The following is a 21,132-nucleotide window of genomic DNA, read 5'->3' on the forward strand; positions in this document are numbered from 1 at the left end:
CTCCTGGAGTGTTTCTCATTTCACTTTTATCATCTTTTATTTATCCAGAACAATAAATTGATTAACATTCGTTAAAACTTGAAAAATAGCACATGCACTTGCAATTTTTAAATAAATACGCCATTATTATATTTCATAACTATCAATTTACTACACTTGTTTGAGGGGACATAAAGAAAATTAGCATAACATAAATAATTTGCGTAAGAAAGGGGGCGATGACTGGGACTTAAAGGGGCTAATCCGAATCACTTCCGGCTTCGTGTTCTGTGAAAGCGTCTAACTCCAACTTTTCTTTTTGTCTCGACATGTCCATTTCTGATCGGCAAGTTTCTGCATGAAGTATAAACTTAGTGATTTAAAAAATTAAGCAAAAAAAGTCGGTACTTTGTAAAATTACCCGTTAAGTGTTATAAGAGACTTTAGCGTAATTCGTCTATGGCTTTCTCCCTTTCTTCCATCCGCTCAACTGGAGTTCTATTGACTTTGACATAAGCTGACATTTGAGATCAGCAACTTCCTTGTCAAGATCGGCTTTTAATCGTTGTGAATTCTCTCGACAAACAAGAGCAGCTTCAAGTTCCTGGGCCTTTTCATCAAATTTGCCCTAAAGTTCGCGATTACTTTCTTCGACAATGGCCAACTAAAATCAAAATGATAACATAAGTGTTAGTTTCGTTTACAATGTTTCTAAAAATACCTGTTCATTGCTATGAGAATGTAGCGACAAGTCTTTCAAGGCATTCTCAGTTTCCTCAATCTTCCTTTCCTTGCACTGGAGTTCAATAGCCTTTTCAGACAACTGAAACTTAAGATAAGCAATTTGTTTTTTTCCAAATCAGCATATTAATCGCTGAGAGGTCTCTTGGCCAGCTAATATGTATTCTGCTTTGCGAGTCTTTCTGTCAAGATTTCTATTGTGTTCATTCTTAATCAACAACTGATTACAAAGATTCTCCATTTTGGTCGTTGTCTCCTCCAACATTTGTTGACATGTGTAGGCCTACAACAAAAAATAAAATCAAATGACGTCGTTTTGACTAACACGTATTTATACCGTCAGTTGCTGGATCAATTCTTGCGTTTCGGATATTGAATGAATCGTTTTCTTGCTTACTTCTTCCAGTTTCTTGTTCAATTCATCCTTGAATCCTTGAATGCCATTGAAGAATTTAAAAATCCCATTCACAAACAGTCCAGGAATGAGACGCCAAGTTAAAAAAGAAAGCAAAATCATTTAGCATCTATTTAAAATCACTTTGTTAAAAAACATTAGACAATATGAAAACGCCATGTTGTAAATAGTCACACAATTACCTGCTGTTCTGAGTTGTTATGATTACCTTTTCGGTCTACACGTCAAGTTTGCGTCTGCACGGTATCAAGTTTGCGCGAAATATTTTCAAAGGGTTTAGTTGGGATCCGACAGATGTCTTCATTCTCCAAGCACCCCCCTCGGAATTTATTGAAGGATACTGTACAGCTAACAATGTCCGACATTTCGACCAAATGGACAGCGGTTTCGACCCACGTCATCACATTTGGCCAAGTGAAATTATATGCCAGATTGCCTGAAATTCAGACAGAGACGTCAAAGATTAATTAAATTTAAGAAATCCAAACTAGCATTACCAATTACAGTTAATAGACCTTTTTCACAATGCGGAAAGTCGGGATTTTACAATCCGGCAACGCCGCAATCGGCCATCTTTGTTCTAATTAATTTTTCCCCGTGTAAATTCCCATAAGGAATCGGGGTCCCTTTAGTTTAAATTCATTTTTAATTTATTGGTGCCTTAAATAAAATTTATTTCTCATTGATCGTGTTCCCAGATGAATTAGTAACATTTTCATGTATGGTAAGTATTACTTGTGGCTTATATTAATTATGTAATTTGAACTTTCATTAGGTTGTTTTGATTCTGGAATGTCAAAACAGATTTGTTGTGTGTTTGCCGTTTGGCTGCGGTAACAGATACAATGTTTATGAATCTGTTATGTAAGTTTTGCATCCCAAAAGTGAATGTTATTGGACATCCAAAATATGTGGTAAAAATTCCCTCAAAAGTATTTGGGGTTAACTAGTTTAAAATTTACTTATTCAACTGCTTTAACATTTAGTTCCCTAATCTGACGAAGCGTTCACTATGATTAGGCTATCTGATTCATTATCGTTATTTATTTATCACTTTAAGAATACACACGATTCTTTTTTCTAGAGAAACATTTGTATTAAACGAGGTGAAAAGAAGTTTTTAATACAGATACTGAACATGTGACACTGTTTCAACTAGTAATTGTCTTTTCATTTTTCAATACTTTTATTCGAGGAACCAATGCCTAGTTTTCTAATGCAAGAGCTGTGTTGCAGGTAGATGGATGCTGCTCGTTTGTTGATTCACCAATTTGTTGATGTGTCTATCAAAGGTGTTCTGCATTGGGTATATCCAGCGGTATCTTTCATGAAATCAGTTACTGCATCTTTTGGAACTGTCTATGGGAAAAAATGATGAAATATGTTAAGCAATGTTTTATAAATGACATAATCAATATAAATAATATACCATCCTCTTACATCTTTGAACATATACAAGCAATCTGCCTTCTTACAGAGCGACTAATTCTTTTAACAGTAGCCATCCCAATGGAATTATTCTCATGATTACGTGTTGGTGCCCAGTCAACATCTTTAGTTAAATACATAACTTGGCTGACCTATTCAGGGAAATAGTTAAAATACGATCTTAATCAATTAATTACTTTAAAAAATAGTATGTTACCGGAAGCAAAATGTTGCAAACTCTGCTTTGTTTTGTCAATCTTTTTTTCTCACATTTGTTCTTTTCAGCCATACATGGCTCCTACTTTATAAAACCACATATTCTGGATGTCCGATAACATTCACATTTGGAAGCAAAACTTACATAACAGTTTCACGAACATTGTATCTGTTACCACCATGATTACCAGCCAAACGGCAAACACACAACATATCTGTTTTGACATTCCAGAATCAAAACAACCTAATGAAAGTTCAAATTACATAATTAATATAAGCCACAAGTAATACTTACCATACATGAAAATGTTACTAATTCATCTGGGAACACGATCAATGAGAAATAAATTTTATTTAAGGCACCAATAAATTAAAAATGAATTTAAACTAAAGGGACCCCGATTCCTTATGGGAATTTACACGGGGAAAAATTAATTAGAACAAAGATGGCCGATTGCGGCGTTGCCGGATTGTAAAATCCCGACTTTCCGCATTGTGAAAAAGGTCTATAGCTGAAAATGTAGATCGACACCAATCGATGGAAGACACTTTCAAGTCAGCGTCTCAGAAACAAATGGCAAATATTTCTTCCTCACGAAGACACTCGCGCCACCTGGCGGATGGGGGGACAATCCACACGACAAAAAAATGCCCGACAATAGAACTCAGTGCCCGACAGTAGAACTCCACTACGCGACAATAGAACTCCAATAAATTCTTTAATAATTTTCATGTTCGACAATAGAACCCTATTGAATTTTAAATATTTTAAATGTCCGACTATGGGATGGGAGAGAAAATTTCCGCGTTTTGGAAAAGGGAATTTTGCATGTAGTTCTATATTTTACCGCTAGATGGTGTTTCGGCGAAACTTTATTTAAAAAACATTGTTTGGGTGACCCTTTCGGCGTGCCTTGTACATACTCGGAAAATGTCGTTTTGGCCACTAATTCCCCTGAAATGGATCAACAAGGACAGATATTCATGATATTTGCTGGACTTGACGGAACTTCTCTGTTGAACTGTTCGCCATGTCCCGCCATGTCCATGAAATATTTCGGGTCCAGGAAAAGATACGTCACAATGTCTTTTTTCTCATTCAGCGGATAGACCTAATTTAAAACCATTTACAAATTTTCAAGGTAGTAAAATGACTTCGCTAGATAAAGTAATTTAGGTACTTAATCTAAATAAAGTGAAAAAGACAAAATCATTTCAACCATTCTTCATTTCCAATGTCGGATTAAATCATCAATACAGTACACGGTACAGTACAATACAATAGAATTACAATGGAAATTAAAAAAAGAGAGAGCTAGAGATAGCGAATGAAATCAAACGGGATCAAAGTCAAGACACCGCCATTATTCAATATTTTTTACTTTTTTTTTTTAACTTTTTTTCGAGCAAGACAGCACACAAGTGGCGGGAAGAGAATGAAAATGTGTTTTCCTTTTTTTTTTTTTTTGCTGATAAGAAAAAAAACTACGAGCCCTATGTCATCTTTTTTGAAGGGGTCACAAGAAACCCAAACAAGAAAGTAATTTGAAACTGATGGCCTGGCCCCATCCGCGCGCAAAATATAAACAAACGTATTCATTGATATAAACTAAGAATCAAAATTGGGGAGATGGGGGGGTTTGGGTGGGTAGTAGGCGGGTCACAGTATATAGAGCGAGTGAGAAATAGGAAGAATGGAAGGGAGGAATGGGAGGAGGGAATAGGGAGAATTAAAAAAAAAAAATCTGTAAAAATTGCACATACACATGATGGAGGAGCGAAAACAATCAATTTGCGACTAAAATGGCCGATGACTTCGTTTTTTTTTCTTTTAAGTACAGTCAAAAGAAATGAAGAATAACGTATAGATTTCATGGGTCCGCAGAAGATTTAATAATATTTTTTTTTTTTTTTAGTTTTCATGAATTTTTTTTTGTGTTTTTTTCCTTTTCTTATGTCATGTCCCCAATAATGAACAACTGGGGGGCGAGACTAGAGCCGAAATCGGGAGGAGCAGGAGAAGAAGTGGAGGAAGATTGGGAGGGACAGGGAGGGTGGTGCAGGAGAAAAAAAAAAAGGTGTCGTCGTTTCTTTTTTTTCAAATTTGTTTCCCGCGCTGAATTGAACACGGAGACAAAACTATAATATGAACTAATATTAGTACGATTTCTAGCTAGGCCATGTTTCTTCCCCCGTCTTCTGCTTCAATAATCTGCGCACCTACTTACAAAACCTGTCCATACATTAGTTTCGCCCAGCAGCAGCAGTCACTTGACACACGCACACACACAAGTTCATATCGAATACAGCGCGTGTTTGTTTTTGCCCTTGGATTAAAATTAAAATTTAAAAAAAAAAAATAATATTCCGAGTCAAAACGGGATAAAAACACAAGCATTTATCTTCTACATATGTTTGTATCTAATTTCCTCTTCTTTCGGATCGAAGTTTTGGTTTTTTTCTTGGAGGGGCACAAAAGAGAGAGAAAGAGAGGAAGGAAGAAACAAATGATCGACGAGTCTTTTTTTCTGTTGTCTCCTGTTAAAATTCATTATGTACACAGAGCGGAAATGGGCGAAGGGAAGGACGCGGTTGTGTGTAAGGGAAAGGAAGAGGTAACACCATTTGGTCACTGAGCTCTGCGAACGATTCACAACTTGACCTGTCAATTAAATGCTGCAGGTCACGACGAATATCAGCCTCCCTCTCCCCCCTCAAAAAAAGTGGCAAAGAGAGAGCAAAGAGAGAGCGCAGCATGTTCAGATTCTAACGGCATACACCACACCACTACTTAAAACTTGTTTTTTTAATTTTCACCCATCTCTGTGGCTTCCAACTAATGGGTCAATCAAGAGAAAAATTGAAGGAAATCGAAAATAATTTTTTTTTTTTAAACGCCATCCGAACCCAAAATAAAAACCTTGGAACCAGATGCAAAATGCTTTTGCTTGTTTCTTTTCTTTTTTTCTTGCTCGTTCACATCCGGACCCCCTTCTTCTCGTATTTGTTTTGTTTTCTCCCTTTCAAAGATTTCCTTGACGAAGGGTGGGGTGGTGGAGGGGTGGAGGAATCGAGGCGGAGGGAGAGCAAGAGCGGATACTCAATTAAACTTTTTTGCGTTTTATCGTGAAAAACAGGAAAGGGATTGAAGAAATTCACACCAAATTGTACTCCCGCAAGTTGAGTTGCAGAATAGTATCCTTAACGGCGGCAAATACAAAACGAATATTCTCCGTATCTGTCAAAAACGATTCAAAGGAAAAGATTAGTCAAACAGTCATTACAATCATCGGAATACCTACGCCAATATCTTTAACTAAGTCCCGATTTCCAGTCCCCCCTTTGCATAGCCAACTACTTGAAAAGCAGCGAAAAACTAATCCCTCTGTGTCCTCAAATACCTGAACAATTCTTTTCCTATCCAAATTCCAAATTGTTTCTATCCATTTCGACTTCCTTCTAAGCCAAATTGTATTCTTTCAATGCAGTCTGCATGATTGTGTCTTTGACTGCACAAAACACAAGCTTAATATTCTCAGTATCTGTCGAGAAGGAAAACTCCATTAGTCTCAACTGTCATCAGATAGACAATCCTACTTGCTGGCCGAATTAAAGCGATTCGTTATCAAAACAACCCCGAAAAAGCTGCGACTATAATTACGCCAATTTTGGTTGATTAGAAAAATACAAAGATAAGAAAAAAATACTACCTGTAGCACACGTAAAATGGGAGTAGATGATTTTATCCGAATCGGGATTCAGGTCGACAAACATCCGTAAAATAAACTCCCGAGCTGCTATGGCATCCCGCTGTGGTCCTGCGTTAGCAACATTCACGGGAAAAGGGTATTAGCAATAAGAACTACTGCACTAGCACATACGGAATCTATTAAAAATACACTGGGGATTGGGTGAAAATACTTTGTTTCAACTAGCAAATACTTTCGCCGTAAAATACTGCTGTTAAACTAATCAACTCTTTCCTATTTCTAATTGTTGCTGCAAGCTCAAAGGCCTTTTGTTGAAAAATTGAAACCTGTGGCAACAGTGAAGTGCGAATAGCAACTTCGATCAGGATCTGGATTCATTGCCATGTACATTTTCAAAATGTATTCGCGTGCAGAGACATGATCTTGTTTGGGTCCTTTACGTGGACATTAATCGACGAGGTTACAATGATATCGAATTTTGAGTTGGTGTTAATTAAATTACGGGATAAGACTGTAAAGAAATTATGATTAGTATTTAGGGTGAGTTTAACATACCATCATATTCGGGGAAGTAGTCGACTATGTGGGAGTAAATAATCTTCTCTTCTAGAAGATCTTTTTTGTTCAAAAAGAGGATGACTGACGAGTGCTGGAACCATGGATACGTGATGATAGTACGGAATAAAGCCTTGGATTCTTCCATTCGATTCTCGTTGTCTGATTCGAAAAGAATCTGATCGTACTCGCCTGTTGGAACAAGTTAAACGTCAGTAAATTTTAAACATAATTGATTGAAGTAAATCGGAATATTTACTTAGAGCAACGAGGAAGATGATGGAAGTGACGTTTTCAAAACAGTGAATCCATTTCCGTCGCTCGGATCGCTGTCCGCCCACGTCTACCATTCTGTAACAACAAATCAATTATTATTAAATATTATTCGGCATGGATTAATCTACAAAGCAGTCAGCCTGAATCGGGGGTCATTTTTTACTGAATCACTAGCATAAATATACCATCGAAAAGTGGATTTAAATAAGCCCTGCACAATTAAGATCACAATCTACTGCCGTTTGATCCTGACCGAAAAAGAATCGAATCCAAGTCGAACGGGTATTCAATGATTCCCGTAGTGGCAATACGAGCGCGAAGAATATCTTGTTCAGTTGGCAGATAACTGGGAAGAACAATCCGTTCGTAGTCGTCCAAATAGCTTTACAAAATATGATTCATGAATTACATAGGAAGTCCACAACGAGAAACCACCCATGTCACAAAAGAGTCCAAAGTTGTACGAGAGGGAGGTATCATTAATGCTATTATTGAAGCGAAAATGAATAATGGCGTGAATGAATATACTCTACCTGAAGCGGATCTCCTGCAGGTCAAATGGATATTCGATGATGCCCGTCGTGGGGACACGAACGCGCAAAATATCTTGTTGCGTGGGTAAATAATCCGGAGCGGCAATACGGTCTAGCGCTTCTAAATAGCTGTGCATCGGGTCAAAGCGCAAGAGGGGGAGAAAAAAGAAGGCACAAAAAATAGTTCCGCAACGGGAAAATGTCAGAACTACGCTCTTCAAATTGTATCAATAGACAACTAAATAATAATAATAATAGACTATATAAACTACAAGCAGAAATGGTTGCTATGCAGACTCTTTTGTTGAATTGACAATGATTGGTTTGAATCAAAAGTTTCTGATTTGATTTGATGGAGAAAGGGAGATGATAGTCTTACTATTTAGCAGAATCTGTGAGTTGATATTCACGCCTCCGGTCATAACACTCTTGAATGCCGGCATCCCTCCACAAGTCTCGTATGGCTTCGACATAAGGACTTTCAAAAGTTGTGACCGTTTCGTAGTCGACGGACCGGACTAGTTCCGCTTTTTCCTGTGAAATGCCAAATGAATGTTAGTGCAATTCGAATGTGACTCAATGAATAATTGGATTTTACTATATTAGGCGAGTCTCCGTAAGAGATGTGAAGCATGTCCATGGCTCGTATCATGCTCTGCATAGCCATGAATATGTTTTGATAGACGAGTTTGATAAAACCCCGTTTGTCCTCGTCAGAATAACCGGCACCGTGAATGATGCGCATCTGCTTGATGAAGGTCGATTTTCCCGACTCTCCCGTACCTGGTGCCACCCAATTACCCAAGAAAAAGAAAAGAAAAGAACAAAAAAAAAGTGATGATTAAAACATTGAATCAGATTATGCACATGTAACGCCGATGGGGGAAACAAACTGTAATACAATTCCGTCACGCTGGATGAAGGATGGGGTGAATTAAAAAAACGAAAACAAAAAATTCTTCTTGCCCTGTAAAAGCATCACAACGTCCATTCTAATACGTGACTTTTTCGGTTTCAACGCGGGTATGGCTAGTAAAGGCGGAACGAGTGAAGGCTGTCTGGGATTGCCATCCATATCTCGTCGCTGGAAGCAGCATGAGAGCTGATCCACTAGAGAGCGACCAACACAATTGAATGTTGTCAAGCTGGGCATTTCCCCTGCCCTTCAAGTGTGTGTGTGTGATTGGGTCAGGTGCTGCTCTGCCTCTTCGGCTCAGGTGATTTCAACGCACTTTTCCACGTTGAGATGAGAGTTACCAAAAGGAATGCGACCACTCGATAAATGGGGGAGAGTCTGCGACTGTGAAATCTACCGGAATGTCCATCACAAGTTGATTTTTCCAACGTAATCATACAACAACCTGAAAGAGTTCACCTCAGCAGACGCCATCTTGGCGATGACTGAAGAAGAAAATTCATCCAGCAACAACGCCCTGCAAGGTTGTTGTTCTCTTTCTCTTCTTGTCTTCAGCCCGAAACCATCGGTTCACAATCCGCATTTACAGTCCCGAAGCGCCTCGAGGTTCTTTTTCTCTCTCTCTCTCTTCATTCTCACGTTCTCAACACACACAGGGGGAAAAAGAAAAAAATTATCGTGTCTCGAACCGCTCGTTCATGTGTGTCTATGTGTGTTTGGCGGTGCGTTTTTCCCCAACAAACCGGACACAGCTTGCACACACACACACACAGTGCACGGACGAACGCTCTACTATATACTCCGCTAAAGCTTAGAAAAATTCGGATAAGATAAACGGGCCGCAGTGTTGAAAGGAGAGAGAGAGGGAAAAAAAAGAACCTAGACGGCCGGCTATACACCATTGCTAGGACAATTCCAACAAATGCTGATAATAAATAAATTCCCAGGAAAGAAAAAAAAAAACAACAAAAAAGTTGGTTTTTTTGGCAAGAAACGAATGAGGCGACCCTCCCTTTATAGTACGTATATCAGCGGTGAGGATGGGTTGGCGAAAAGGGTTCGAGCAATCGCAGGCCAGAGCAACAACGTTCTAAAAATATTCCTGACAATGTAAACAATTGCATGATGTTCATCCTGACTTTCCACCAGTTGTAACTGGCAACAGCTTGGGCCATTTGATGACATCCATCGGCTCAGTGGGGCAAACTTGGCTTGGCTTATTTGATTGGGAAAGAAACTGATTTCACTCGGTGACTGTACACATGCATTTCAAACCTTCATTATCTATTTAAGAGATAAAAAAAGATGAAGATGAAGGAGATAAGACGAGCTAGGCAACAAGGACAAGAAAGCCTGAGAACTACAGGTGCAAAAACCTGTTCCGCTGAGAGATCAATGAGAGAGCTGCAGAGAATAATGAGACATGAAAGTAAAGCGATGAATGTTACATAATAATTACCAAGCAAGAGCAGTTTGAGTTCTTTTCTGGCATTCTGTTTGTCTCTTCGGAGCTGCTTTTCAATTTCTTGGTTTATCCGTCGTTGTTCTTTGGCTTCTTCAGACAGGCAGCAGGCCATCGTGCTGTGTATTCCCCACTTGGCGATTGGCTAATACTGGAAAAGAGTTCAGCAACGGCAACAGGCTGTGAAAATGACAGCCTGATTTTGTTCTAGAGAGAAATGTTTCCACCGATAACTGTGAAGATCACAGCTGCACCTCCCCGTTTGTGGTGGTTGTCAACTTGGGAGCAGAAGCAGAGTATAAAAACCAGGTGATGATCCAACAAGGGCGTTTTCCGTGTGTGACACAATCAAAAAAACGGTCGACTTGTCGAAAAAATCGGCTCTCAAATCGAATTCAGACGTGTTTTTCTCTTCCGGCGTGTGAGAGAGTGCAAATGGCGCTCGATTTTTCCTCCTTTCACGCACAAAACACTTTCACATGGACACTTTTGGAATTGTGTCGGCTTGTTCCAAGTCAGAAAATACCTTTTCTTCCTCTCGATTTATCTAGTGTCCGAAAATAATAATAAAAAAAACACACGACGACGCGAGAGGGTGTGGGACGGACGTGTCAAAACTGAATGGCCCCTGTCGTCTAGTCTTGTGTGTGTGTAGGGGGGGGGGTGGGGGGGAATGGGGAGGGGAGAGAATAGGGAGGGAGAGTCGGTCTATAGACAAGAGTCGACACACACGGCGACTTGCGTGTGTGTGTCTGTGTGTGTGTGAAGCACAGACACAGTCACGATGAAATATTCTTCTTTTTATAATAAATGACCAACGTTTTGGCTCGATTGGCTGATAGGCTGAATACGTTGGACGATGAAAATGAAGCCTGGAAATTTTCTCTGGCGAGTTGTTTTCAAACGGAGGCAACAGCAACGATTTGGTAGTTGGACAACGGCGACGCCTGATGATGAGGCCCCGCCAGCAGCACAGCACAATGTGTCACTTTCCGCATTCTTGGCGCCGTTATATAGAGCATAAGTTAGGCTCTCATTTCACTGGGATCTTTACTCTTTCAAACACACATACAACAGGGTGGTGGTAGTGCCTAGTGTGTGTGAGCAATGGGGGTGGGGATTTGGCAAAAGGCGATAGAGTCTACGAGACACACACGCATATACACACATCCACACACACGACGGGGCGGCGGCCGCGTTGGCCAAATTAAGTTTACGTGAAAGGCAAAGAGATAACCGAGCTGTAGAAAGAATCCTTACACAGACTGATGTCGGGGTGAGAGACTAGAGAGAGCTCACAGAGTAGGAAAAAGCCAACACTAACAGCACACACACTCGGACTCGAAGGGGGGAAATAATAGGATCTGACGATCGAAACAAGATGTCAGGCGGAGTCGGTCTCGGCTCTCACGTTCTCCTCCGTCGCTACAGTGCTCGGGCTCGCCAGTTCGACAGGACATCGGTTTCGGCTCTCGCCACAGCCAACCAGTTTCACAGCGCGGCCGCCAAAAGGCGCCACCGTCGACCAAATCCCTGTCAATATCCCCCCCCCCACCCCAAGCTTTACCTACCCCACCCTTTATGGAAACGCCATCGACACCTAGCGGACAAGCTTATAACAAGATTATGCAAAACAGCAAGCTTTTCTTTCTTTTGAGTTTATATTTATTTTTCAAAATGATTTTCGTAGGGGAAATAATCATCACGAGTCGCTTTTGTTTCAGCTCGACAACTCGCAATCCGACCGGAACTCATTTTCTGATTAGAGTTACGACTCCCTGTTATGCGATAAGATCTCCAGTTTAACACGTATACCACAATGAGGTCGACTGCAGATAATAAATTGTAATATATACTAAAGAAGATGAAAACAAATTCAATAACAAGATTTCCACAGGAAGTAGTCACCAGAAGTTCCGAACAAAGCATGATATAATCCAAAACTAATTAATTTATTAACATCCCGTTTCGTTTGGTCGAATAGGTTTCCTTTGATTTTCGTTTTCAAATGTAATTTCATAATACTTCCGCTTCCTCATTTACAGCTTCTTGCAAATGTCAATCAGTTATTCGATTTTTAACAGTCCCCTTCGATAACTTTCTAAGGGTGCTTGCTAACTTCACGTGTTTGATCCTGTTAAAAGTCTCTGTCTCTAGTCAAATGAAAGTATCTTGCAACATTTTCACGAGTTCTTCCGGCACGTGAACGCTGTCGTCGGGTTTCCCACTCTTTGTGTGTAAAATGCTAAATAAAAACCTCGCAAGTGCCCACTAGCGAAAGCAGGAACAAAAAAAATCCAATAGGTTTAGTTGAGCAGAGAACATTTTTTTAGGGGCTGGACGGTCGGTTTTTTCCCGTTTCCTTAATATTCACGACTCACCTTGGCCGATTAATCAGTCTCTGTCAACACAAAAATGAAACCGTTGCAACATTATTATCCTCAAGTTTTACAGTCGAGTGTTTCCACTCGACTTTTTGCCAATTAAGAATTCGGACACGTCTTCTGTATTTTCAATTATTTAACATTTTATCTATACGAAATATATAAAACAATATTTGACTCGGGAGTATAAACCTTTCCAAACAATACGAAGGAAGGAACGGGGAGAAGGAGGGGTTAAGGAGAGCGATTTTTTTGTTGATTTCTTACATCTTTTCTTAATTTGTAATTTTTTGCAGTTAAGACACCAATAATTGGTGCGGGGAAGAACGAAATGCAGTCAGAGACCATCAACTACTGAAGGAATACTGAGAGGCAGCTTGTCGTATTGAGGCCAATTGTGCGGCCAGTCGGCTGGGATCGAGAAGATCGTCGTCATTGTCGGCTGCACCGGCAGAAAATCGACTGTTTTCCTCTTCCATGATCGACAACCACACCGGTGGATTGTTGTTGCCGTGACAAGATTCAGATTCGTCATTGATGAACATGTCGTCATCAGCATCCAGCGGTGGTGCAGCATTATTCAAAGTCGGCTGATGCTGATGTGGCTGCTGGACTTGCGAATGGATTGACTTGGAATGAATGGATGCCACCATCACCGCTTCACTTGGAAATTCTTCTTCCACTTCTTCCAGCGTGACCGATTTTCTCCTCTTTCTTTCGCACAAGATTGTCATGGGCGTCGTCCTAGCCGATCCTTTCAGTTGACCGGATTTGAAAAAATGATTCTTTCTTTCGTCCGACGCCGAGTTTTCTGCTGGAGTACAACAATCGGCGATATTAATGGCAGATGTGGTGTTGGTTTCAATCACTGACGAAGGCGATGACATGTCCAAGGACGGTGTAGAGACTTCTTGAGATGTGACCAAATCAAACTCGGATGATACCGTCAAAGGATCCGGGTCGTGATATTGATCATTTGTGCTCTTGACTTCGAATGAGGTTGGATCTGAACAAGGTTCATCCTCGGTCAGTATAGGCATACTCAACGGAGGCTGAGGAGGTTTAATGACAGTTTGGGCCTCGATCGTCAATGGATCAGACATCTGCTGATTGAGAACAAACTCGGGCAAAGATGAATCTAATTCTGAGGCTGGTGGTTTACTAGGAGCAACAGAAGACGACGTCACTGCGGGCTTATTGTTGGCAATCTTTGTTTGGTTCGAAAGGGCCACATTTTTGGGAAGCGAAATAATCACAGGTTTGCCGGAACCTCTGTTTTGTAATCGGTTGGCAATGGCCAAAAACTGTTCAGCCGTTATAGTGACCACTCTTGGATGGCCAGGAGTGGAGACGGATGAAAGCTTCAGTTTCTTTGCCAACGGTGCCGCTTGAGCAGGGCGGGGGATTGGATGGCTATCTTTTTTTAAATGATTTAAAGCCATTTTCCCAGCTTCTGTGAAATTTTAACATTGCATAATTGGTTACTGAGAACGAGTTATACTTGAAAGTTAAGTTTTACCGGTCAAGCTAATACTTTGTCCGCTTTCAAGGGCTGAAGTCAATAACGTAGAATTATCTACTGGCAAAAAGGAAATGCCGTGGGATTCCAGCAGTTTCAAAGCTTCGTGTGACGTTGATTCGGCTAAATAAAGAGTTGTAGTAAGGCTTCGTTAACTAAGTCAATAACTCTAATAACAACGGAATGCTCATACAATTACGCGTGCTGGCAGTCAATTTTTCTAAGGCGTCTTCTTCGGGAGAAGTTTTCCAAGTAGGACTTTTTACTGAGTTAATTTCGGGGATACTAGTATTATGGTTAGCGGCTTCCGTTCTTCCATTGCCAACAGGAATATGGGGTTTACTATTATTCTTTTGAAATATTGCAGCCTGAAAACCAAAACAAATTAGTCACGTACCGTTGCGAAATTATAAACACACATGACATTAATATACCTCAAGTTGCAATGCAATATCTTCAAAGCCATTATCACAGGCTATGTCCATGGCGGTTTTTTCAAATTTATTAAAACTCACGACTTCAGCTCCATATGAAAGAAGAACGGTTACAACATCTCGATGACCGCGTTCAACAGCCCAGTGAAGAGCTGTCATCCTCAACATATCTTTACCATTGATGTCTGCACCATGTTCTAGGAGCATTTGAACAATAGCAGTGTAACCTTCTTCGGCTGCCATCTGCAAGGCAGTACGGTCAACTTTGGTTTTTGCATCCCTGAATATGCCAGCTTTCAGCAGTAACTCTACAGTTTCAATATGTCCTGCTTTTGCTGCTGCATGCAAGGGGGTTGTACCAAGCTAAATGATAATAGAAACAAGGATTTAACAAATCTGAAGGAAATGAATTTACAGTGAAAGTCTTACCCAGTTTCCTGTAAAGGGTGCTCCACCCGTCATCAGCGATTTGACTGATTCTAGATTGTTTTCTGATGCTGCTTCCAAAAGCTTCTTCCCCATTTCAACCATATTTTGATTTGAAATGGGCAGTTGATTTGCTGAGGGTAAAAGGAGGGATTCTTCCTGTTGTTGGCCATTACTGTTATCCCCAAGAAGTTGTGAAGGAAATTCTATCTATAAATTATTAAGATCAAACGATTAAACTACACAAACCAAAACTATGGAGAATAAGACATACTATGTTATTTCAGTGACAGGTAAGAATAACTTAAGCCAAGGCTTGAATAAAATAATTGAGTTTATGTTTGTGTGGTAAAGTAAACATTAAACAATGTTTACTTGCTAAAAGATAAGTGGAAGTCGTGCACTGTCGATGTCGGAAGCAGACCGACTTCCGTTGTTTTTCAATTCAACTTAACATACTTCTAACAAAAAACAAAATATCTCTAATGTGTAAAAAAGAAGGCTGAACATAGTTACCACAGCATCCAATAAAATTTGATTATGATCCATTTTTCCGGTTATGTTTATATTACTTTTTACTACTGCTATCGTACAAACTTGCCATCCTCATAGTAACCACGCGGTCCAATATGGCGGCAACCGTTCGTCATTTGTTTCTTTTAGAAAATACATACCGATTTATACGAGGGAATTCGAAAAAAAACTTTTTATCTTTCAAGAATCAACAATTGGCAAAGGGACTTTGATTCGTGAGAACATCTGCTTTATTTAAAGGAATGCACTTAAAATTCATCTCATTGAACAAAATAAACCGCACAAACACCTATCCATACATGCTCTAAGTATACGCTTAAAACCGAAAATCGTAAAAGAAAAACTTAGAAGTCGACTCATTTAGCGTTGAGTCTCTTCAAACGTGTGCGGCGGGTATTCGGTAAGATCCAGGAGAAGCATTTTACTGATGAGGCACTCCCCAGGCTAAATAAAGAGATCGATCAAATGGAATTTATAATTGCAGTTTTGATTTATTGACATCAATGAACTCATTCTTACGTCGGGGCAAACTCCAATGAGCGCATCAGCATGGCTGTAAAATTCTTCTTTCAAAGAAATAACGATAGTTTGCAAGTTGGCTGTTTGTGTTTTAATGAACCCAGCCACTTTACTGATGTTTGTGTTATCCAAAGCTGCGTCGATCTCATCCAGTACGAAGAAAGGAGCTGGTTGATAGCTTGAAAATTGAAAGAATATAAATACAAAGAATTAATTCGTTGCAGATGTAATTTCATCAATGACGGGAAAATTTATGAATTGAAAGAACCTAGAAATACATGTTGTGAAAAAAACCCAACAAACCTGTGAATGGCGAATAGCAATGCCAAAGCCGCGACGGTCTTTTCTCCTCCGGAAAGATTAGACATGGGTTGGAAACGTTTGCCCGGAGCGACACAATTGTAATTGATTCCATCAAGGTAAGGTTCTTCTGGATTTTCTGGACCTAAAAAGGCTTGAGCAGACTGGTTCTTGGCCAACGACTAAACAAGCAAAAAAGGTTAAGAATTACGATCTTTTCCTAACTGCTTTCCTAACTAGTTACATACCTTATAAATGCCATCGATTTCATTGGAAACGTGTTCAAAACAAGACATAAAGAGATCAAAGCGCTCTTTTTTTACTCTCTCAAACGCCTGTTTAGCTTTCTTGGTTTTGACGCGAGCCTTTTCAAACTCTTCGTTTGTCTCGTGTAACTTTTCTCTCGCCAAGTCCAATTTTTGCATAGCCTGAGGTTGAATACAGAATAACGGTGAAGAAGTTGATCACAGAAAAAAGTGAATAAAACAAAAAACTTACCCGCATATTTGGGGCTTGAATACGCTGGATAGTATTGCTCAACTCGTTCACGTGACGTTGTAGGCGATCACCTTCACGGCGTACTTCGTCCGCTTCAAAAAGATCTTTATACTTGTCAGGTAGGTCAGAGTAGTCGACAACAATTCTAAATAAAATCGAAAACAAAAAGAATGAAGCGGAAATCACACATGAATGGGGTGCAGGACTTACCTCTCTTCTCGCTCATATATCGTTTGAGAGTTTTGTGGAGTGCTAACTGAATCGCTACCACCGGTTGTGACAGACTCGCTATTCATACTTTCGGTAGCATTACCATCTTGCTCGATGTCTTCCATGTTACCACGCGACATCGGAATAACGATATCTTCCATCTATTCGGTAACACAAATTATTTAAGAAAATGAATAACACTAATAAAAATAATGGTAGGTACCTTCGATTGCTTCAAAATGCTGTGCCTTTCACTTCTTTTTTGATCAATTTTCGCTTCCATACTGGTGATAGACTTCTGAATGTTCTGCAGGTCTTTTGCTACTGCTCCCATATCTCGTCGAGCCTTGATGTTAAGTTTGCAAATAATGTTATGACATTAATTTTAAAAACTAATAAACAGAGCGGATCATACCAAGGCCATGTCTTCATCCATATTGTCCAAGTCGTTCTTTTTGCACATTCGGGTCGATTTAATTTCTTCCAACTTTTTCATTTCTTTATCAATTTCACTCATTTGTTTTTGTTCGGCCTGTTTGGCTCTTTCTAGTTCCTCTTCGTCGTCACTCACAGACCGCTCCCACCGTTCCACATTAGCTGTAAATATTTACAGTTGAAATAGAATTATGATCAACTGAAAACCAAATTAAAATTAATACTTTGCGTGTCTCGGGAACGCTCGAATTCCAGCTGGTTGAGGATACGATTCTTTTGGTTTTCAAAGTCGAGACGCTTCTTGGCTCGCTCTTGTTGTGTCCTGTTTAAAAGCGATACATCAGCAAAATGAAATTCAAACTTCAACTAGTAAAGGAAACAGAAGGATTGCAGATTTCTACTACTACTAAGTGCATGCATACTGAGCTGGTACAGTACCATGTATGGAGCCTGCCAGAACAGCGGGCCAATCAGAAGCAAAATACACGAAGAGTTATGTATTATGCAGGATATAAACTAACAAGTAACGTTCAATAATATTAAATAATCAAATCAGACCTGAGTTCCCGTTCTTCATACTGGCGGATGTTAGCCACACCGATTTGAGAGCAAAATTCGGCAAAAACAGTGTCTTCTACACGGTTCATACGTTCTTTGACGTTCTGGATAGTGGCGTCCCTTTCGCGCATGATTTTCTCAATTTCGTCAGTTGCCGGAGCAAAATTTCTCAATTTTTCTTCCAGTTTCGCAATTTCTCTCATTAACTGCTCAATTTGTTTGGCAGTTTTTTCACGATCAGCCAATGCATAGCGATGCCTAGAATCCAAACCTAAACTCGAAGAAGAACGTGATTATTTATTCAATCAAAATTTGGAGCTTTGAATTACCTTTGACGGTACAGTTGACGGTATGGAGTTCAGATTCCTTCCTCGACTTTTTCATAGCTTCTCGCAATTCTTCACTCAGTTTCTCTTTGTTGGATTTCAGGGCACTGAGCTGCTTGTCGTTCCAGCGGGCAGCCTTTTTCTCCAAATCCCTGATGAAGAGAATGTGATTGAAGAAAAGTTACGATGTCATTTCGTAAAAGTAACGACTAACCGAGAGCCGCCAGAAATAAGACCAGATTTCTGGTAAAATGTGCCGTCCAGGGCAACAGCGTCGTAACGATCACCGTCTTCCATTTCATACGCCACTTTCATGGCGTCTTCTTGCGTGTCGCAAACCAGCGCGTTATTGGTAACGAACAAAACTGCTTTCTTGATCTCGGGCGGGTCGTACTGCAACACATCGTAAAGCAGACGCACGTTGAGAGGATCCTTGATGACACGAAGTCGCTCCTTCAATGGTTTCGCCTAGAGAAAATGAACTAGTTAAAGAAATATGTTCAATTATACATTTTTTTAAATCCTTGCAACCTTTAGATAGTTTAGAGGGAGAAAAGTTTCCGGTTCCAACATTTGCTCTTTGAGATACTGGATGCAGTTTCTAGCCGTTTCTTCTGTGTCGACCACGATGGCTTCCATGTACTTGCCGAGAAGCTTAGTGACGGGAATATTGAAACGTTGGTGAACAGGGTGGCACATGTTAATGATTCGATCGTAAACGCCACGGTAGAGGCGCTTAAAATTTTCGACAATTTCTTGCTTTTTACGGCGACGCGCGTCCTCATGTTTGTCGACTTTCGCTTCGCCCAAGTTCTTTGAGATACCGTCCAACTTGCTTTGTAGCGTATCGATCTGGTTCTTGGACTGTTCGACTTCGCTAGTCAGATCGCGTTGCAGTTTTATCTGCTCTTCCAGGGCCGTTTCCGTCGTTCGAATGTGTTCCATTAATTTGTCGGACCGTTTTTGAGTTTCTTCCAGCTCGTGTTGTCGTTGGCGTAATTGGTTTTCAATCTCGCCTCGAACACGCGACTCGTTGTCCAGTTTATCCTGGTCAGATTTCTGCTCGCGATTAACCGAGTCGAGTTCTTGAAGATAACGCGCTGATTGTCTTCCGGCCTCTTCCTTCAACCGGTGGTACTGAGCAACCTGTTCTTCCTCCAAATGGACGCTGCGACCTTGACTCTGGCTCTCAGACTGCAATTCTGTTTCATACTCTTCTCTCCGCTTGTCAACTTCGGTTAGTTCTTTCTCAAGCTGATCGATGTCTTCCGCGTGGGCATCATTCGCTTTCCTGGCCTGAGTAAGTGATTTCTGAGCGGCTTCCAATTTTTTCTGCATGTGCGTTACTCGCTCTTTGGCTTTGATGAAGGTCGGTCGTTTTTTGTTGATTTCCGACTCGATCTCACGAATGTCTTGTTCCATCCTAAGATTGGTATAAAATCAGTAATGAATATTTTATTAAATGTTATTATGCAAAATGAAAAATTACTTTGCAAGTTCTTTTCCTATTTTTGTGTGTTCCTTCTTCTTCTCCCTTAAGATCTCCTCTGCTTTTTCTTTACGTCTCTCGACCTTTCCAAGTTCTTGTTGTTTTTTGGTAATGTCTTCCCTGGCAGTTTTTATATCTTGCTCACAATGAAACAGCTTAAATAGGTAGAATATAACTTGTTGTTCAGCAAGATCTTCGCGAAGTTTTTGGTACTTTTCGGCTTCTTCTTTCTCCATTCTAGCCTCTTTCCTCTCAGCAGCAATACCTTTCTTCTTCTGCAGAGTAAACTGAGTGTCTTCTTCTGCCTTCAACATATCTGCTTTCAATCTATCATAGTCTTCTTTCAAAGCACCAGAACCTGAGATTTCTTCAAATAACGCAGTCCTTTCTTTAGGGTTCTTCATTGCAATATTTTCAACAGCTCCTTGGAACACTAAAAAATTCTTGGCTTTAACATTGATGCCTAATTTCTCCAACTCAGCAAAATATCTTGAAGAATTCACTGTCTAAAGAGAGAAAAAAGAAGATCAAATTTAACTATGATTAGTGGGAAGTTTTAGTAAAGATGTTTACCTCGTCATTGAACCTGTGTTCAGATGAACCATGAGAAACAAGTCTTGTGAATTTGAGCTCAGTTTTATCTTCAAGCTCAAAAATAGCTGAAACTTTGGCAGAATTAGACACAGCTTTGTTAATGGAAGCTCCATGAATAAGATCGGCAAGTCTTTTTACTCTGAGCGTCTGTGTCTTCTCACCCATAACAAAACTAACCGCATCCATGAAATTTGATTTTCCTAAACATCATAAAGTTTTTGTATACAACACATTGATATTCTATGTAATTTCTGTGATACCTGAGCCATTTGGACCAATTACTGCCGAGAAGTTCTTCAAAGGTCCAATACGTTGAAAGCCTAGATAGGACTTGAAATTTTCGACCTCTATATACTTTAGGTTAGACCTTAATTTGGCCATTTTGACAGATGTTGACGAATTTTATCGTCCTTCAGTAAAAACTTTGAGGAATAAAAACATCAGGGGAAGAAAATAAGCCTTCAGTAAAAAATCTGAGAAAATAAAAACATCAGCAAGTAAAGACGCATAAATCTAGACGAAAACCAACGCCATGTAAGCCCGCGAACAGCGAACCAAAGCGTTGCCAGTTTCATTGTTATCATTTTTAAACGAATTATTATTCAAAAAGCAGTTTCCAGCTGGTTTCTTTTCTTGTTCTTCATCATTATCTCCTTTAAATAATATTTGCAGAAA

General features: G+C 39.9%; 3 protein-coding genes and 3 long non-coding RNA genes across 19 annotated transcripts; 1 reads left to right on the plus strand and 5 right to left on the minus strand.

Annotated features, from left to right (window-relative positions):
* Positions 1–104: 104 nt before the first annotated feature.
* On the minus strand, positions 105–1,505 carry LOC124200943. Of its 3 annotated transcripts, none has more exons than XR_006877437.1 (5): positions 1,318–1,505; positions 1,058–1,244; positions 701–1,003; positions 401–643; positions 105–333 (listed from the first exon to the last, which is right to left on the minus strand). It is a non-coding gene; the product is annotated as an uncharacterized LOC124200943 (long non-coding RNA). The 3 variants fall into 3 exon arrangements; XR_006877436.1 differs by having other exon boundaries at positions 1,058–1,257; XR_006877435.1 differs by having other exon boundaries at positions 1,058–1,152; positions 1,318–1,504.
* Positions 1,506–1,649: 144 nt separating this feature from the next.
* LOC124200945 lies at positions 1,650–2,574 on the plus strand. Its single transcript, XR_006877441.1, has 2 exons — positions 1,650–1,859; positions 1,940–2,574. It is a non-coding gene; the product is annotated as an uncharacterized LOC124200945 (long non-coding RNA).
* On the minus strand, positions 1,853–3,284 carry LOC124200944. Of its 3 annotated transcripts, XR_006877439.1 has the most exons (4): positions 3,075–3,284; positions 2,781–2,994; positions 2,576–2,715; positions 1,853–2,494 (listed from the first exon to the last, which is right to left on the minus strand). It is a non-coding gene; the product is annotated as an uncharacterized LOC124200944 (long non-coding RNA). The 3 variants fall into 3 exon arrangements; XR_006877440.1 differs by having other exon boundaries at positions 2,565–2,715; positions 2,781–3,279; XR_006877438.1 differs by having other exon boundaries at positions 2,781–3,273.
* Positions 3,285–3,989: 705 nt separating this feature from the next.
* On the minus strand, positions 3,990–11,719 carry LOC124200946 (guanine nucleotide-binding protein G(q) subunit alpha). Of its 7 annotated transcripts, none has more exons than XM_046597339.1 (8): positions 10,229–11,719; positions 8,452–8,636; positions 8,233–8,387; positions 7,854–7,982; positions 7,304–7,395; positions 7,045–7,236; positions 6,490–6,597; positions 3,990–6,017 (listed from the first exon to the last, which is right to left on the minus strand). In XM_046597339.1, the coding sequence occupies exons 1-8, from the start codon at positions 10,344–10,346 to the stop codon at positions 5,935–5,937; spliced, it is 1,062 nt and encodes a 353-aa protein (XP_046453295.1). In that variant the 5' UTR covers positions 10,347–11,719; the 3' UTR covers positions 3,990–5,934. The 7 variants fall into 7 exon arrangements, with proteins under 7 accessions (XP_046453295.1, XP_046453296.1, XP_046453291.1 ...); XM_046597340.1 differs by lacking the exon at positions 7,854–7,982 and adding an exon at positions 7,574–7,702 and having other exon boundaries at positions 10,229–11,687; XM_046597335.1 differs by lacking the exons at positions 7,854–7,982; positions 10,229–11,719 and adding exons at positions 7,574–7,702; positions 8,820–9,571.
* Positions 11,720–12,719: 1,000 nt separating this feature from the next.
* LOC124200949 (GA-binding protein subunit beta-1-like) lies at positions 12,720–15,661 on the minus strand. Of its 3 annotated transcripts, none has more exons than XM_046597347.1 (6): positions 15,511–15,661; positions 14,998–15,204; positions 14,569–14,931; positions 14,328–14,502; positions 14,135–14,257; positions 12,720–14,068 (listed from the first exon to the last, which is right to left on the minus strand). In XM_046597347.1, exons 1-6 carry the CDS (start codon positions 15,541–15,543, stop codon positions 12,963–12,965), a joined length of 2,007 nt encoding a protein of 668 aa, XP_046453303.1. In that variant the 5' UTR covers positions 15,544–15,661; the 3' UTR covers positions 12,720–12,962. The 3 variants fall into 3 exon arrangements, with proteins under 3 accessions (XP_046453303.1, XP_046453305.1, XP_046453306.1); XM_046597349.1 differs by having other exon boundaries at positions 12,720–14,065; positions 15,511–15,652; XM_046597350.1 differs by lacking the exon at positions 15,511–15,661 and adding an exon at positions 15,269–15,457.
* A 79-nt stretch (positions 15,662–15,740) lies between these two features.
* Positions 15,741–21,013, minus strand: LOC124200948 (structural maintenance of chromosomes protein 1A-like). Of its 2 annotated transcripts, XM_046597345.1 has the most exons (17): positions 20,718–21,007; positions 20,437–20,657; positions 19,864–20,369; positions 18,906–19,797; positions 18,589–18,842; positions 18,378–18,526; positions 18,049–18,319; positions 17,929–17,940; positions 17,715–17,812; positions 17,471–17,652; positions 17,279–17,401; positions 17,056–17,216; positions 16,846–16,990; positions 16,596–16,775; positions 16,351–16,529; positions 16,048–16,225; positions 15,741–15,972 (listed from the first exon to the last, which is right to left on the minus strand). In XM_046597345.1, the coding sequence occupies exons 1-17, from the start codon at positions 20,836–20,838 to the stop codon at positions 15,889–15,891; spliced, it is 3,756 nt and encodes a 1,251-aa protein (XP_046453301.1). In that variant the 5' UTR covers positions 20,839–21,007; the 3' UTR covers positions 15,741–15,888. The 2 variants fall into 2 exon arrangements, with proteins under 2 accessions (XP_046453301.1, XP_046453302.1); XM_046597346.1 differs by lacking the exon at positions 17,929–17,940 and having other exon boundaries at positions 20,718–21,013.
* Between the last annotated feature and the right edge of the window lie 119 nt (positions 21,014–21,132).

The sequence above is a fragment of the Daphnia pulex genome, chromosome 8 (genome assembly GCF_021134715.1).
Source record: "Daphnia pulex isolate KAP4 chromosome 8, ASM2113471v1".
Classification (NCBI taxonomy): Eukaryota; Metazoa; Arthropoda; class Branchiopoda; order Diplostraca; family Daphniidae; genus Daphnia; species Daphnia pulex.

Bases quoted from the DNA above. Each gene is read 5' to 3' on its own strand.
- LOC124200949 (XM_046597347.1), bottom strand. From the start codon at position 15,543: ATGGATCATAATCAAATTTTATTGGATGCTGTG. The intron at 15,205-15,510 runs GTAACTATGTTC...AATAATTTATAG, and splicing joins AAATTTTATTGGATGCTGTG to ATAGAATTTCCTTCACAACT. The intron at 14,503-14,568 runs GTATATTAATGT...TTTGGTTTTCAG, and splicing joins ATATTGCATTGCAACTTGAG to GCTGCAATATTTCAAAAGAA.
- LOC124200946 (XM_046597335.1), bottom strand. From the start codon at position 9,006: ATGCCCAGCTTGACAACATTCAATTGTGTTGGTCGCTCTCTAGTGGAT. The intron at 7,396-7,573 runs GTCAGGATCAAA...TTGTTGTTACAG, and splicing joins TTGGATTCGATTCTTTTTCG to AATGGTAGACGTGGGCGGAC. The intron at 6,598-7,044 runs GTATGTTAAACT...TTGCTAACGCAG, and splicing joins CTACTTCCCCGAATATGATG to GACCACAGCGGGATGCCATA.
- LOC124200948 (XM_046597345.1), bottom strand. From the start codon at position 20,838: ATGGCCAAATTAAGGTCTAACCTAAAGTATATAGAGGTCGAAAATTTC. The intron at 19,798-19,863 runs GTAATTTTTCAT...TACCAATCTTAG, and splicing joins ATAGGAAAAGAACTTGCAAA to GATGGAACAAGACATTCGTG. The intron at 16,226-16,350 runs GTTTGTTGGGTT...TCAATTTTCAAG, and splicing joins TTGCTATTCGCCATTCACAG to CTATCAACCAGCTCCTTTCT.